At 34.5% G+C, this 17,271-nt stretch overlaps 1 protein-coding gene across 1 annotated transcript; it reads right to left on the reverse strand.

Annotated features, from left to right (window-relative positions):
• Positions 1 to 15,464: 15,464 nt before the first annotated feature.
• On the reverse strand, positions 15,465 to 16,933 carry MS3_00000962 (uncharacterized protein). The gene is made up of 2 exons (XM_051208526.1): positions 16,905 to 16,933; positions 15,465 to 16,864 (listed from the first exon to the last, which is right to left on the reverse strand). Exon 2 carries the CDS (start codon positions 16,236 to 16,238, stop codon positions 15,939 to 15,941), a length of 300 nt encoding a protein of 99 aa, XP_051075437.1. The 5' UTR covers positions 16,239 to 16,864; positions 16,905 to 16,933; the 3' UTR covers positions 15,465 to 15,938.
• Positions 16,934 to 17,271: the final 338 nt, after the last annotated feature.

Below are 17,271 nucleotides of genomic sequence, written 5' to 3' on the forward strand. Positions count from 1 at the left end.
TGATTGTTCCACAATGATTCGTTGTGTTGCGATTTGGTTTGTACACGATCGGTCCTTACAGAATCCTGCCTGTTGATCTCGAAGTTAGGCATCTATGGAGTCCTTCATTCTGTTTAACAATATAGGACGTGTTTCATCCCGTTTAGGACTCATTCACTGAATATATTTGCACCTCAATACCAATGTTCAAAATTAAACTCAATTTCAATTCATTTAACCTCAACAGTTCATGGAATAACTGATTCATGTTACAAACAAAAATGAGCTCATTCGAGTTCCACTTTGAAAATCAACATTAGAATGCAGGCTCATGCAGGTGATGAATCAGCAATAACATGAATCTCCTGTCTTATATTCTACTGCTATCCACGATCCATCTATTCCAAAAATCATTACAAACTATGACTAATTACTTTACTGAAACTAGTTATTCCTAATACATAAATTTGACTTTTAGCATTTAGTAACGAGTGATGTAGGGAAAGCTGTACCAAATTTGAGTTAGATAAACACGATATTAAGAATTAACTGACAAAATAGAATACACTGAAATGATAAGGTATGTTCTGATACATGTTTACCTTTTTTTGAAGATTTCATCGAGTGGTAGAGGTTCCAGTCATTTAGAGCTCATTGTTTATTATGTAGGTTTGAATAATCTGAATTCGATTCCATAATGTTTCATGGTTAGCACTTTTTATTTTTTCTGGTTAAAAAAATAACAAACGCTAACCATGAAGATGTGGAATCCTTCAAGTACCTGTGTAGCATCATCGATGAACGTGGAGGATCTGATGCAGACGTAAAGGCGAGGATTGGCAAAGCAATGGCCGCATTCCCACAACTGAAGAACATATGAAAATCAAAACAACTGTCAACCAATATCAAAGTGAGAATTTTCAATACGAACATCAAGACGGTCCTACTGTACCAGCTTCCAGTTGAAGAGGAAATTACGAGTGCGTCTGCAGCACATTGCTGAAGCCATTGCAACACAAACCTTTGCACCCAAAAGACGTTTGTACAACCACTTTTGCTACCTTGGCAATCGGTATAGGGGCGTTTGTAGCAGAACTATCATAAACTATTTTTACACTTCTTCCATTTTTGTATTTTACTTATTCTCAACATTCGTCTCTTGACTCTTACATAACTACTATACTACTGACCATTCATCAAAATATTCTGTTCCTTCTCTTTTTATATATTACGCAACGTAGCAACTTCTTGATTATCGAATAATTACATTGATTATTATTAATCCTCTTTTATCCAGTTACTCAATATTAATTTATAATCGACATGTTATTATATAATTATTACGTAACGTATCCACTCGATGAGTATTATTTCATCATTGTTAATCATATATATATTAGTGTAGAGCCATGATGAAAAACTAATTGAAAAGAAATTTCTTGAGATGGTGGAGAAGATTTGTAGCTCAGGTGGAGATACAACCAAAACAAAGAAGTAAACAATGACAGGTTTAAGATCAACAAGAACCAATCAACATCAAGGTCTACAGGACAAGTTATGAGCAATATGTAGGGAAATACAAAAACTTCACTTCTATCTGAAGTTTTTGCTGATGATGTCGTCCAGAAGAACGATGAAAACTCCACGACAAAACGATCCAGCTCAGAGAACAAAGCTCCATCATAAATTTCTTAAATCGATTCGTTCCTTCTCTATTAACCAAATTAGGAAAAGACGATGAAAATGGATAAGACATACATTACGCAAATCATCAAACTGCATCATGAGACAAGCGCTGACTTGGAATCCTGAAGGGAAGCGGAAAGAGAAAGGCAAAGGAACACATTTCGTCGGGAAATGTAAGCAGATATGAAAAGGATGAATAACAACTGGAAGGAGCTGGAAAGGATTGATTTGGACAGGGTTGGATGTAGAATGCTGGTGAGTGGCCTATGCTCCTCCACGATGAGTAACAGGCGTAAGTAAGTAATGTTTCATGGATGTAAATTTTGAAAAAATATCATAAGTATCTGTGTTTTCATAGAATCATTACGGACAAGGGATTAGCAGTAAACTCAAAGCAAATGTTCGCTAGATAAATATTGACACGAAAAACTGAGAACGAAGACACTATGTGAAGATTTTCGATGAATATATGTGTTAACATAGAAATAATTTGACAAATTTTATGAAAAGTAACAAGTATTTGTCAATTACCCAGTACAATCAGGAGCCATAATGTGAGTAGCATGTGAAAGACATCTACTTTATACATAATGAAATGTTTTCTGATGATACACTTTGATAATGAATAGCTTAACTTACTACTTTTGATAACATCCGTCAGTCAGTCAGTCATAAACAACACAAACCCGACACACTGTATCATCATAACGAAATAAATTTATCAGGGAAAATGTCAGGATAATACAGAATTCAGTTAACAATAAAAAAGCATAAGATAGGTATGTATTGTCTGCTCTAAACTGATCAACATTTAGATTATATACCGGACTATCTTTGTAGATCTTATAAGTACAACTGACAAGTCCATTTTAGTAAAGGAAATGAAAACTTGAAATGGGAAAGAAAGCTCTAAACGGAATGGATACTTTTTACTATTCTAAATTGCAACTACTATAATTATTAACTATAGATTGCTTTTTATGACATAACTTTTATACTATTGTACCCATTCAGTGTCTAATTTCTTTAAAAAAATTATGACATTCAATATCCCAATAGATTCTTGTTTTTACTTGTTACAGTTATTAAAAATGATTTTATTGTTTAGATTATTTTAGTTATGAATAGTTTTATCATTTTAATAGTTAGTATCATGAGTCAGCTGAAGCTAGACGACAATGGAAAACCTGGAAGCACTGGATGGCCGTTTCGTCCTACCGTTGCAATCCTCAGCAATGCGCATCCACGATCTCACCTCAAGAGATTCGCGCGAAACCTTAACCTCTAGACATCTGAGCCGCTATTCAACGGTGTTAATGTCTAACTTGAACTAATCCACGAGATTGAATGACAAATCCACTATTGTCATCAGTGATTTACTATCTCACAACAGACCCAGTTGAACTCCACTGGTCAATACTTCTCACTAGAACTCGACGAAATATTTCTTGAATCCAGTCACTAGTGTGTATATGTTGACTAATATCGGAAAGGTTTTGTGTGGATTTTATGGTAATTTTATTAGTTGAGATCATGAGTCAATTGAAGCTAAACCACAGTGGAAAACCTGGAAGCACTGGATGGCCGTTTTGCCCTACTGTGGGACTCCTCAGCAGTGCGTATCCACGATCCTGTCTAAAAGTTAAGCGCTCGCGTGCAACACCTATAGATCCTGGCTTGGAATCGTGGATATGCAATGCTGAGGAGTCCTACAATAAGGCGAGACGGTCGTCCATTGCTTCCAGGTTTTCCATGGTAGTCTAGCTTCAATTGACTCATTATCTTTACTATTAAAATCGCTATAATATCCACAGAACCCCTTCTGATTTTATCATTATTAGACATATAATTTCCATCTGAATCCGGTTTATTTTATATTTATACATAATTATAATGAATGATATTTCAAATAAGTTGGGGGATACTATTACATAATTTCAAGGTCATTTTCGTCACAAATCAAGTAAGTCAAACGTTAAATAATATTATAAATGTAATTTTTATCAAAAGTTTATCTCAACTGATATTGTTTGTTTCAGTATATATAGGGTTTATTTAAGCAAAGATGGATAGTGGTTAGCATCGGAATCCACGACGCGCGTTTCGTTTCGAGTTGATGTTCACTCTGAGACTCGAATCCAGTACCAACCACTTCAAACGCCGTCGCGTTGTCCATGTAGCTACTGAATCCTGATAGTCACCTGTTTGTGCATCTTTGCTTGAATTACTTGTGACTTAAGGTAATATCGAGGCAATCCGCACAGGATGCACATATGCCAAAAAGAGACTGATCAATTGTAGTCCTAAATAGCAATGGGAAGATACAAGTAAAACAACACCAAGTGAATAGGGTTTATTTATTTTGTTAACTTAATGAATTGACATAAAGTTCAGTTCTTTGATATTCTTAATGTCCAGTAAATCTTTATATGTGTTACTGATTAAAACTACTATAAATAATGGATCACAAATAATGAGATACATGTAACTTAATTAGAGAGAATATTTATCTGAAATTATGTTGTCATTTGTTGCAGGTTGGTGCGATATAGTACGGGAAGGAGATGTCTAGTGGTGTTCCGATGGAGCGGTGTTAAGTGTAGTGGTTGCCGTCGACAAGATAGGGACGTAGGATGTTCCGGATACTAGGTGGACATCAGTGTTAGCCTGGCAGGTCGACAGAGCTACAGAGATCAGCGCGGCACTGACTGTGACACAGAATAAAGTGACACGGCGGGCAGAAGACCTGCAAGAGTGTTATACGTTTGCATGGGTGGTAGTCGAATTGAGGCTGTACGTACTAGGTAAACAGTTTCACTTCGAGACTGATCATAAGTCCCTACAATGGTTGTAAACAGGAATATACTCCTATGGGATAGTTGACGCGATGGATTTGGTTAGCCAAATATGGAAGTCATATATTAAATACATCATTTGCACATCTTTTTGAAGTGTCTGTTATAAACTTCACCATTCTTCCATCCTTGTCTTCATTTTGATTGCTTCCAGATTTTTTCTCTCTGTCCTCTTCATTTTCCTCTTCTACCAGTAGGAATTCTATTTCCCGTGCATGATACATACTACTTATATCTGTCCGTCTAAGCAGCACACAACACAATCCCTATGAATATATTACTCTTCTGCTCTGACTTACCGATTGTTATGTAACTGGGCTAATATAATCGAGGAATTATTAACACAGCTGATAAATTATGGACTACTATGGGAATACATAAGAGACTGTTCACTTATGATCAACTGACTGGGAACTTGTAGCTCAGTCGATTGTGTTTGAATGTTCTTTTGTTCATTTTTATGTTCTTTTACTTCAAATAATTTCAAGTGAACCTTTACAAATTACTTACTTACTGACTTACGCCTGTTACTCCCAATGGAGCATAGGCCGCCGACCAGCAATCTCCAACCCACTCTGTCCTGGGCCTTCTTTTCTAGTTCCATCCAATTCTTGTTCATTTTTTTCATGTCTATTTCCATTTCTCGGCTTAATGTGTTCTTTGGTCTTCCTCTTTTCCTTTGGCCTTGAGGATTCCATGTGAGGGCTTGTCTTGTGGCGCAGTTGGGTGCTTTCCTCAATGTGTGTCCTATCCACTTCCAGCGCTAAATAAATGGTCGCTCTGGTTGTCAGAAGGGGCATCGGCCTCGTAACTTCCGAAGGAATTCGGCTTTCATCATGAGGAGTTATAGTTCTTCTAAAAGAAGACCTTCTGACTCCCAGGGCATAGTTTAGAAGGTTTGAATAATTTTTTCTGGTTAGTGTTTTTTTAGCGAGTTAGTTTTCTACGGGATGGGGACGCTAATTCCATGCCCAACCCTCCTCCTTTATCCGGGCTTGGGACCGGCAGTAGCCCCCGGAGGGACTCCAGGCGGAGTTCTTTACAAATTAGTTTTCAGAATAATCAACCTTAATGACTTTGTGTATAACTGATTACCTTTGTAATTCTCCCTATGTTCAATGGATTTAAAGTCAGATCACCAGAAAAGGAATATCAAGACTGTATAGAATTAGATTTTATCCCTAGTGGTTATAAATATTTTAAGCTACATTAAATGAATATTATTTAGAACATACTTGACTACTAAAAAACAAAGAACGAAAATGAAACTAAATTGTGGAAATCACAAAATAGTGGTAATAAAATGTAACATTTAAAGAAATAAAAGGCTCCCATCTTAAATTCAAACCGATTAGAATGGTAGATATTTTATATTCTAGTGAATATTATTTATGTTTCAGATAGAGTATCGTAGATACAACCTAACAAACCTCGTACCATTAGAAGTACATGTAAATCATATTCTAATTTATCAAAAAAACTATTTTAAGCAACTTAGATTGTAAATCTTGAATGTCAAACAAGTTTCAGTTCATTTTATTGATTGTAAATTGGTTATTTCAAAACCATTTTATTCCCCCCCCGCCATTTTTTTTGGTTGAAAATACTGAGGATTGTATCTTTTATTGGCCCGATATTTGACTCCAGTTTGATTGTATAAATGTTTGTTATTGAAATATACATGTCGCCTATCCTCTCATATAATTATCGACTTAAATCGCGTTAATGAATAACGGAATAGGTTAAATACGAGAATGAATTTCGTATACATATATTTCATACAATTGTTGATCCAGACAGACGATCAGGGAGACGAAGCGAAGAAAAGAGAGATACATACTGAATAAACTTCACTAATCCCTCCAGCCTAATAGTTTGGTTATAATAGATTATAACAAATCGTCCTATCAAGATTCTAATAATATGACTGAAAGTCACTTACATTTAGGTGAGTTTTCCAAATTTTGGAGGGAGTTTATTGTTGGAAGTCAAACGGTCGTCATCAGTAACAGTGAATGTTCCATATGCTATATTTGAAATTGATTAAAGTAGGAAACCGACTAAGTAGTCTATTGATTAGGAGCGTTCCATGACACCTGAAACCCTTTTGTCTGGTTCTTGACAGTATCATTTGTGAATAATGCTGATGAGTCGCTTGCAAGGACGAAATAGCCATACAGGAATTGATGACAATTAATGGTACATCGATCTATGATAAATGTCACCTAAATATTAGTATGTGACTGGCTAAAATTAAGATGAGTGGTAAGAAAATCTCACACCATAAGAAACAAGACTGAATGGACTACATAAAATGGAGGTTTCGAAAAATCCACTGTTGGTTACTGAAAAGCTTTTTAATATATTTGATAAGGTTAGAAATTAACTTTACAAAATAGTCGACAAGAATATAAATGTCAGTAAGAGTTTTTTTCAACCAAAAGATTTATCTATAAATATCAGCTGTCTGACAGCTATTTAAGATTTTGAGAAGTCAATAAATTTCGGCTACTTGATATTTACAAATTTGATACATTCTTAAGTCAATGAACTTTCCAGTATTACTTACTTACGCCTGTTAACCCTCGTGGAGGAGCATAGGCCGTCCCCCAGAATATTCTATCGAACTCTGTCCTGTACAATCCTTTCCAGTTGTTTCTAATTGCTATTCATTCTTTTCATGTCTGTTAACAATTTCCAACCCAATATGTTCATTGATCTTCCTCTTTTTCATTCCCTTTCAGGATTTCAAATTAGCGCTTGCCTTGTGATTTTTCAGTATTGGATATAAGATATTAAAGCTCTTAACTCATTAACTGATGCATTATCAGTGAACTACAAAAAAATGGAGCGAATGGTCTGAGGTATAATATTTTGATTTAGGTTAGATTTCTTGACTTGATAGAAAATCCTTGAAAACTGAAAATTATGTTCGAGGTGATCAGTCTTATCCAGAACAGGATATCTAACCACTTTTAACTTCTCTATAGAAAACACAATTCTATAAGGTTTGAATTTATTTATCTTTTCAAAGTTCCTGTAGTCACTGAAACCCTTCCCAGATTATCTCATTTGTCATTCACAGAATTATTATATTTTAGTAGCTAACCAAATGTTATTCAATACATCTGACTATTTATACTTTACTGTTCTAGATAAACAGAGTTTTTATGAGTTTTACTCAAAGCAGGACTGCTCATATTAAAAAAATCCTCAGGTAACAGTGTACATAACCGATTCTTCAAAACATTTTATTGAAAAATATTTTGTAGTGTCAGTTACTATGTTAAGTCCATAAAGCTTATTCTAGCTTCTAGACAAGCCGATTTATCAATTCTTTTGAGTCACGTTTTGACCTTGCTAATTATTTGCTTATCAACCCCTACTGTTTTTACATGAGCGTATGTATGTACACTTCATATCGTATTCATCACATGTCTGTAACCTATTTTTATCGGGTTATAAATATTGATAAACTCTTGATTAAATTGAGTTAGCTCACATAACTTCTCCACTGAGAGTCCTTTCGTTTCGCTTCACTCTCTGTCTCTCTCTTCTTCACTTTATTCGCTGCTATTCTCTGATTGTCTGTTCCAAACAACGAGTATACAGAATATACATATTTAAACATCAATTCTCGTATTTGACTTATTTAATTCCGTTATTCACTAACATGATCTAAGTCGATAATTTTATACAAGAATTACCTATATGTATATCTCGACAGTAATCATTCATAAAATCCAATTGGAGTCAGATATCGGTCCACAAAAATTTCTTCATAATCAATATGACTATCAGTTCATTATTGGCATGAATATTAATTGCTCAAAAGAAATTATTGATTTTACATTAAGTTGATTATCATTTTGGTAAATAAAGATATTTCAGTTCACATGCTACTGGAAAACTAGTAATAAAACCCTATTTTCAATTGAGTTTTTTTTTCTTAGGTCATATCATTCTTAACATAGTTACTGATGACTACCAACTAATCAATGAAACTGCAGAATAAATTCTGTTATATTTTTTTGATTGAGATCATGAATCAATTGATGTTAGACCACCGTTGGAAACCTGGAAGCACTGGACGGCCGTTTCGTCCTAGTATGGGACTCCTCAGCAGTGCGCATCCACGATCCCGCTCCCCGCGAGATTCGAACCCAGGACCTATCGGTCTCGCGCCAGGCGCTTAACCAACTAGACCATTGAGCCGGCATCCAATGGTGTTAGTGTCTAACATCAACCAATCCACGAAATTGCGCGAACAACTTCTGTTATATTTATGGGATTAAAAAACAACCTTGGAAATGATAAACGATTTATAACTAAAGTAGGTACTTTTGATGGTTCTACATTCTCTGAAATAGACGGTTAAACTGAGAAATTTTTATTCTTGCTCTTGACAACATTATCAATGCTTATTTTGATTATGAGACAGAGTTTGTAATATCATTTTATAAGCGTTAAGTTAGTTTGCTTGTGGGATCATTTTTGTGATTAGCTATCTTCATGAGTATTATCATCTTCATATTGTTGTGAAAGATAATACAAGTGGGGATAATCGAATGTATGTGAACACAAAATTACAGAACATTTTAGTAAAATCTGAGAACCATATAGTAAATACTTCACTTGCAAAATTTCAATCACTTGTCTTAGATTTCATTGTTTCTTCGTCTCCACAGAAATCATTCTCTCTTCTTGTTCTTTTTTCTCCGATCTTCTTAACCTTCTGCATTCAGGTGTTTCACTTTTGATTGATGATACATACTACATGTATATGTCGACATCAGTAGCATACACCAAAATATGGCTCTGTATATTCACAGATGGTCCGACCCGATTAACTTCTGAAAAGATGTTTGTTTAGTAGATTAGATTCATGTTAAAATGCTTATTATTTATAGATTAATCCGAATGTTATACATTCACATAATCTCTGGTGATAAAACTATCCAGGTAACAGTAAACAATCTAACCAAAATGGACTAGGTTTACAGTAAATTTAATCCAAATATCAGATAACTAATAATAATGATGAAGCAGTGTACCGTTGCTTCGTTTCAGTCTATGACTCTTTAGTAGTATACATTAAAATTTCATATTAAACCGATGCTTCAACAATCGTTCATTATAAACCTCATTATATCTTCTTCTTAGAACAAAAGGCAATGTATCTAAATAATTTTTGAATGAGTCGTTCAAAAGAAAAAAAATTATAAGATATTTCTTCTAGTAACTTGGTCAATAAAGTGGATGACGCTGTTTAGTAGAGATTATAGCAACTATCCTACAATCAATTTCGATTATGGTTAATTTTGGTTAGACCCTTTTATTAACTTACTTAACAGATAACGTTATTCGAATAGTAACATTTCGCATATTTCTTTGTACTGTTATGATCACTAGAGCAGATGACAGACTGAAGCTAAAATGTTGGTCGCTTAAATGTCACTCGATGACTCATCCTCCTCTCCATGTATATATGTATTCAAATGATATTATTAGCTTTTGCCTTGCCTTGCTGCGTCCTTATGCAATTTGACTATAAATTTGCATATGTAGTTGTTCACATATACTTATTCAGCTCTCCGCTTCGAATTCTCTCGATGTGCCTATAACTTTGTAATCTGCACTATCTGCTAATAAACTACAGTTGTCACTTCTCTTTGCCTTCTGATTTTAAACACTGTTGAGGTTTATATAATAACGGTTACGAAAGTGATCGATTAATGAGGCAAAGTCATTACAAGTTAAGGATAGCTTAGTTACGTGAACTAGTTACACTGTTTTTAAAAAAATTAAAAAAACATTTTCTTTAAAAGTTTTCATTTTTGTCTTTAAATTATGGGTGATCAATTATCATGTCAGACATTAGATGATAATTCAATTATGTACAGCAACAACAACAAACAATCAGAGTACAATGAAATTTTATCTCATTATTAATTAAATGTTTTGTTTTTAGTAAATTTTTCAATGAAAAATTTAATCAGAAATCAATATCAGTGATCGAGGTATTCCGGTATCATTTTGTAACTGCAATGAATGAATGAATAATTACAGTAATTTGAATAGTTGAGATCATGAGTCATTTAAAGCTAGACTACTATGGAAAATCTGAAATCACTGGATGACCATTTCGTCCTACTGTGGGACTCCTCAGCAGTGCGCAGTGTAGAATTATGAAATCGTAGTTTCAACTCTAAAACTCCGCCTGGAGTCCCTCCGGGGGCTAATGCCAGTCTCGAGCCCGGATAAAGGAGGAGGGTTGGGCATGGGGGGTTAGCGACCCCACCCCGTAGAAAACTAAGTCGCCAAAAAAACGCTAGCCAGTTTCAACTCTAAATCATTAACTAATTGATATACAAACAATTACCAAAAGACTACATATTAACTAATAGGGATATTAATTAATAATTTGATTGAATTTAGAATTGAATAGTAGAGAAGATATTTTATTACACTTCTCTATCTCATGCTTATGTATTTCTCTTTAATTGCTCTAGAATTATGACAATTTTTTTACCTATAATATACATGAATAATATTGTTTAATGTATTGCTTAAATCAATAAACCTATGTCATCATTACAATATACTCCATATAACGGACAAAATTGTGTTGGGTCTACAATCATTTGGGAGGAAAGTCTATGTGTATGTATGTATATAGGTTCCAATATTTAAATAACATATCTTTTATTATTTGCTTTTATGTTATTATTCAATACAAATACACATTTAAGTAGGTAATATGAAATCGCCGTGACCAGTGAAGCTACATTATTTCGGATAGCGACAGATGTCTACCTCAGTAAAATGGAAGGTGGTTGCGCAACTTCGTGTATTAATTGAGGTTAGACATTAACACCACTGGATGCCGACTCAAAGGGCTAGAGATTAAGCGTTCGTGAGCGAGACTGGAGGCCTTGAGTTCGAACCCCGCGAGCGGAATCGTGGATGTGCACTGCTGAGTAGTCCCACAATAGGACGAAATGGCCGTCCAGTGCTTCTAGGTTTTCAATGGTGGTCTTACATCAATCGGTTCATGATCTCAATAAAAAAAATTGACCCATATTTTTCTGTGTTAATTTATTATTCTCACTTTATTCAAATCCATCAAAAGAATTAATTGTGTATAATTTGAACTTCCTGATCACTGAGTAGTAAATGACATTATATTTGTCCAATAATTAGCACAGATTGAACCTTATCAATTACGTCCAGAATTTATTGATGATTATTACTCATTAATCAACTATTATGAATATCTCATTCCTATACAAGAAAAAAAACATCATAATCTGAATATCTCTATGGTAGCATCTCTGGTGTCAATATTGGCTAATCCTAAAGGCATCAATTCATACATTATTGTAGATACAGCCACTTATCGACTTATTTCAGCCACTACATACAAGTAACTAACTGAATATATATTATTTTTAAACAAATTAATTAGTGAACATTCTAATTTTGACAACAATTTCCTGTGTAAATTCCGGGTTGTCCACTTTATTATATTGAATAAGATGTGTTAGATCATTTCATATATAAATTAATGTTTAAGGTGTTCTCATTTGTAGAGTTTCAATAGCTTTCAAAATTAATTAATTAATCTCTTCACTTGGTATATATTCACCAAATAGAGGATTAAAGTTCATTGACATTTTACTAATAATTAAATCCAATTTTTTCGATTGAGATCACGAACCAGTTGATGTTAGACCACTATTGAAAACTTAGAAGTACTGGACGGCCGTTTCGTCCTATTGTGGGACTATTCAGCAATGCGCATCCACGATACCGCCTCGCTGGATTCGAACTTAGGGCCTTCAGTCTTGTGCGCGGACGCTTAGTCTCTAGCCCATTGAGTCGGCATCCAACGGTGTTAGTGTCTAACCTCAACCAATCCACGAAGTCCCACAATAGGACGAAACGGCCGTCCAGTGCTTCCAGGTTTCCGATGGTGGTCTAACATCAATCAGTTCATGATCTCAATCAAAAACTTAGTAATCTCCATAACCCATATACAGATAATTAAATCCAAGTTAGATTTTCCAAGAATAAAGTTGTAAATCGAAACCATTGTACTCAAAGTTCATTATGAGGTATGAAACTTCAAAGAGTTCACTGTCTACTGATAGTAAACTATAACAAAATGATTATTTAGTAATCCATGATGTTTTTACTAGTTTTATTTAGCTGACATTAATCTTTTTTTTTTTAATATTCACCTTCTTAGTTGTAGATGATAAATTAACATTATAATCAAGTATAAAACGGAGAACATCAACCAAACCAACCACACTTGATGGTGAAACTCTGGAACAGATGGAAAGTTTTACGTATCTGCGCAACATCATCAATGAACAAGGAGGATCTGATGCAGACGGAAAGGCAAGGATTGGCAAAGCGAGGATAGCATTCCTACAGTTGAACAACATATGGAATTCAAAACAACTGTCTGCAAGACAACATCAAAGTCAGATTGTTCAATATGAACATCAAGATAGTCTTACTGTAAGGAGCTAAAACTTGAAGAACTACTACGACTACCATTAAAAAGTACAAGTATTTATAGATAATTATCTACGCAAGATACTTAATATCCGTTGATAGGATACCATCAACAAGAACCTACTATGGGAAAGAAGAAACCAACTTCCAATTGAAAAGGAAATTAGGAAACGACATTAGAAGTGGTTAGAACACACATTGAAGAAATCACTAAATTGCATCACAAGGCAAGCGCTAACTTGAAATCCTGATTGAAGACAGAAAAGAGTAAGGCCGAAGAACACATTGAGTTGGGAATTGGAGTCAGATATGAAAAGGATAAATAGCAACTGAAAAGGACTGTTTAGGACAGAATTTCAATGGAGAATGCTAGTGAGCATCCTATTCTCTTGCATGAAGGGTAACCAGTGTAAGTAAGTATACATATTATAACTATGTTGTATACTTACATTCTTTTCTTAAATAAAATAGTTCACGGTTACATACTACTATTATGTTTAAATTAATTAAGGTTACAATTTTTTAAAAATAAAAATAAACACACACACGCACACACCAATGACTATCAACTTGAGTATGTAATCAGCATATTTATTACCAAGTGATTTATTGTATATAACTATACTACTGTTTTTTCTTCTATGTTACACTTGTTTCACAACAACAACTACAATAGTGATATGGGTTAGTTTCTTTTATTTTATTTAACTAATTATTTATCAACTTTCTCTAATAATAAAATATGTAATTATTATAACTGAACAATAAACATTAACTGAACGTAGGTTATTTCAAGTGAATTGAATTCTAATTTATCATTATTAATACCATAGAAATAAAGTACACGTAAACCAAGAGAGAGAGAGAGAGAGAGGGGAGAGAAAGAGTAAAAGAGAGAAAGAGTGAAAGTAGGGGTAAATAAGAAGTGATAATTATAAGTCAATAGAAACTATTAGTAAGTAGTAATAATATGTGATTATAGTAAAATAAGTTGGTTGTTTTTTGTTGTTGTTGTTAACCTTAAACTAATGTTATAAATTAGTTCATTAATGCATTTGCTATTTTCTTAATAGAAAAAGAAATATTTGAAAGAAGATAATGAATGGAAAAAAAAATTTTTAAATCTATAAATGAACTTTTATAATATGAAAAACAATTCACTTGATCTGTGTGTGGACTATAATACTGCGCAGTCCGAAGCACATGATTTTCTTAAGGAGCCACACCCGGAGACTTTGACCTAAAGGTCTAATCCACAAGGTAGTGGAGAAACGTCAGGAGATGCAGTCCTATGGTAGCCGGTAACCAACGATTGGTTCATATACCATTTATTCATTCAGGATAACGCCGGAGTACATGTGCACCATTGGTTTGGAATCAGGGTTTTCCAACTCCCCTAGGCGGATTCTCCGTGTCCATTAACCCGGTTGAAGCGCTGGATATTCACTTTTCATCCTCTCAATTTTGTGAACAATAGTAATGCTGCGAGAAGGTAGTGAGTGGGAATTTCCTGACAGTGGTTGTATGCACGTAGCCATTTGAGAGCATTTCGAGAGGGAGAGTTGACTCTCCCCACTCTCGGCCGTATCAGGGTATTTGGGGCAATTTAAGAGAGTAAAAACAATCATATTTCTTTGATTTTACTATTCGGTATAGATAGATAGATCATTGAGATAATACTAACCATAAGTAAATTGTAAATGGCTTCCTTTGATTTAGAATAAATCCCATGCGCAGGATCATGAATGCGAACCCACTGAAGTCTCATACTAAGATGAAATTGTTGTCTAGTGTTTTCAGCTTATCAATGATGGTCTAACTTAGATCGACTCATGATTTTAATTATGGAGGTTTTAAATTTTCAGCATAGGGGTTGTAGAGGTTATTAAGTTTTTTATTGAGATCATGAACCGATTGATGTAAGACCACCATTGAAAACTTAGAAGCACTCGACGGCCGTTTCGTCCTATTGTGGGACTACTCAGAAGTGCGCATCCACGATCCAGCCTCGCTGGGTTCGAACATAGGGCATTCAATCTTGCGTGCAAACGCTGAACCTACTGAACCACTGAGCCGGCATCCAGTGGTGTTAATGTCTAACCTCAATTAATACACGAAGTTGCGCGACCATCCTCCATTGTACTGAGGTAGATACTTGTCTCTACTCGACACAGATTAGCTCCAATGGTCATGGCTTCTCACTAGAACTCCGAGAATCCCCTCACGAAGCTAGTCACTAGTAAGTACATATTAGTTATCAGTATAGGGGTTGTGGAAATTATTAAGTTTTTGATTGAGATCATGAACTGATTGATGTTAGGACACCATTGAAAACCTGAGGAGTCTCACAATAGGACGAAATGGCCGTCCAGTACTTCCAGGTTTCCTACGGTGGTCTAACATCAATCGGTTCATGATCTCAATCAAAAATTTTTAATTTGTTTCTAATCAATTAACTATGCATACTAAATTTCGATAACGCAGTGAGAAGACGAAGTTTATCAGAATTATGTAATATATTTGCGCTATACATTTCGAGCAAACTGATTACACATATACTTGTTAAGATATTTTTATATGAAAATTAAAAGGTCAACTAGACAGGTTAAAGGTAAGCCGTGACAAAGAAAAAAATAATAAAGTACACAAAAGCAATGTGATAACCACTCTGGATAATAAATCAGTATTGCCAAGGTAAGTGTTAAGGTTAAGGACAAATTGTTTTTGAACGTATAAAGGAGGTTTCGGTTTCCGTATAGTCAACGCTTAAATAAACCTTAGTATACGTCCTTGAAGGCTTTTGTATGAAACTACAAATGCTGACGTGATATCAACCTTATGACCAGTCTCAATCAAATGTTTCGCAATGGAGGACGATGTCTGTCTATCCTGTTATCTTATTTGACCATTGGAATCCATTTGTTTCTGCAACCGTTTTGGTATGTGTTCACCCACCCTTAATTGCAAATCACGATTTCTCCTCCCTATGTAAGTGTTACCACATATACATGTAAATTGATAGACACAATGGGATGTGACACAATCGCTTACGTGTTGTTTGGGCTTTTGGTGAAATACAGACCTTGTCTTTTCAATAATGGCAAGTTGGGCTGTATAAATTGTCCGGTTGATGGCTAATTCACCAACTAAATTTACACTAATAAATAGATACCATAATAATGATTTAATCATCTACCTTTTACAGAAAGTAGAGTCCCATAACAGAAATATTTCACATAAAATGGAATTCGAATTGTTTGAATAGGAATAAAGGGTTAAGAGAAAATCTTATCTAGCTCTACCACCTCTCAACCTCAATTTAACACAGTGTCAACACAAATATGATGAGTGAACATTTTCATTATATTAACACATACTGTTTTTTGGAGTTCATACATTTATTGAACCAAGTAATCTGCACCTGTCTGTTATCATTATCAACGAATTCACCCAATAACGCAAAATTACTTCATTCAGAAGAACTGTGACTGGGTTACTATTATTTACGCTCTGATGTTTTGTTGAGTTTAGTTCACCATTAAATTGTTAAAGTTATTGACATTCGATAGCGAAGTGTCAGTAAAAAACAGATTAATTTTACTTTTCAATACTTGCTAACTTACTTACGCCTGTTGTCCCTCGTGGAGGAGTATAGGCCCCCCACCAGCATTCTCCAACTAAAACTGTTCTAGGCTCAACCTTCCAGTTGTTCACAAGTGCTATTCATTCTTTTTATGTCTGCTCTAGTTCCAGATGCAATGTGTTCTTTGGTCTTCCTTTTTTCGTTTTCCGTCCAGAATTCCAAGTTAGTGCTTGACCTGTGATATAATTTAATGATTTCCACAAAGTGTAACCTACCCACCTCCATCATCTTTTCTCTAATTTCCTCTTCAGCTAGAAGTTGATTTGTTCTCTGCCACAGTAAGTTGTTGCTGATAGTTTATTTAGATATTAAATGGTTAAAGATAATCTTCAATAAGTCCTATTTAACTTTTGCTTTAGTACTAGATGTTACTCATCCGCTACAAGTTTTTGCTGTCTAAAAAGAACTAATACTCCGTTATTGGGTCCAAACCCATTAGGGACAATGTAAACTATTATACAGTCAAATAATAAGATTAAGTATAGATCATATGAAGATCCACTAAATTTTAGACGAACAGTTTCAAGTGTACAAAAGACACTAGTAGTAAAATTAAATTTATCTCGTTGACTGAAGTTCAAA

The sequence above is a fragment of the Schistosoma haematobium genome, chromosome 1 (assembly GCF_000699445.3).
Source record: "Schistosoma haematobium chromosome 1, whole genome shotgun sequence".
NCBI classification, from domain to species: domain Eukaryota; kingdom Metazoa; phylum Platyhelminthes; class Trematoda; order Strigeidida; family Schistosomatidae; genus Schistosoma; species Schistosoma haematobium.

Bases quoted from the DNA above. Each gene is read 5' to 3' on its own strand.
- MS3_00000962 (XM_051208526.1), bottom strand. From the start codon at position 16,238: ATGATTAAATCATTATTATGGTATCTATTTATTAGTGTAAATTTAGTT.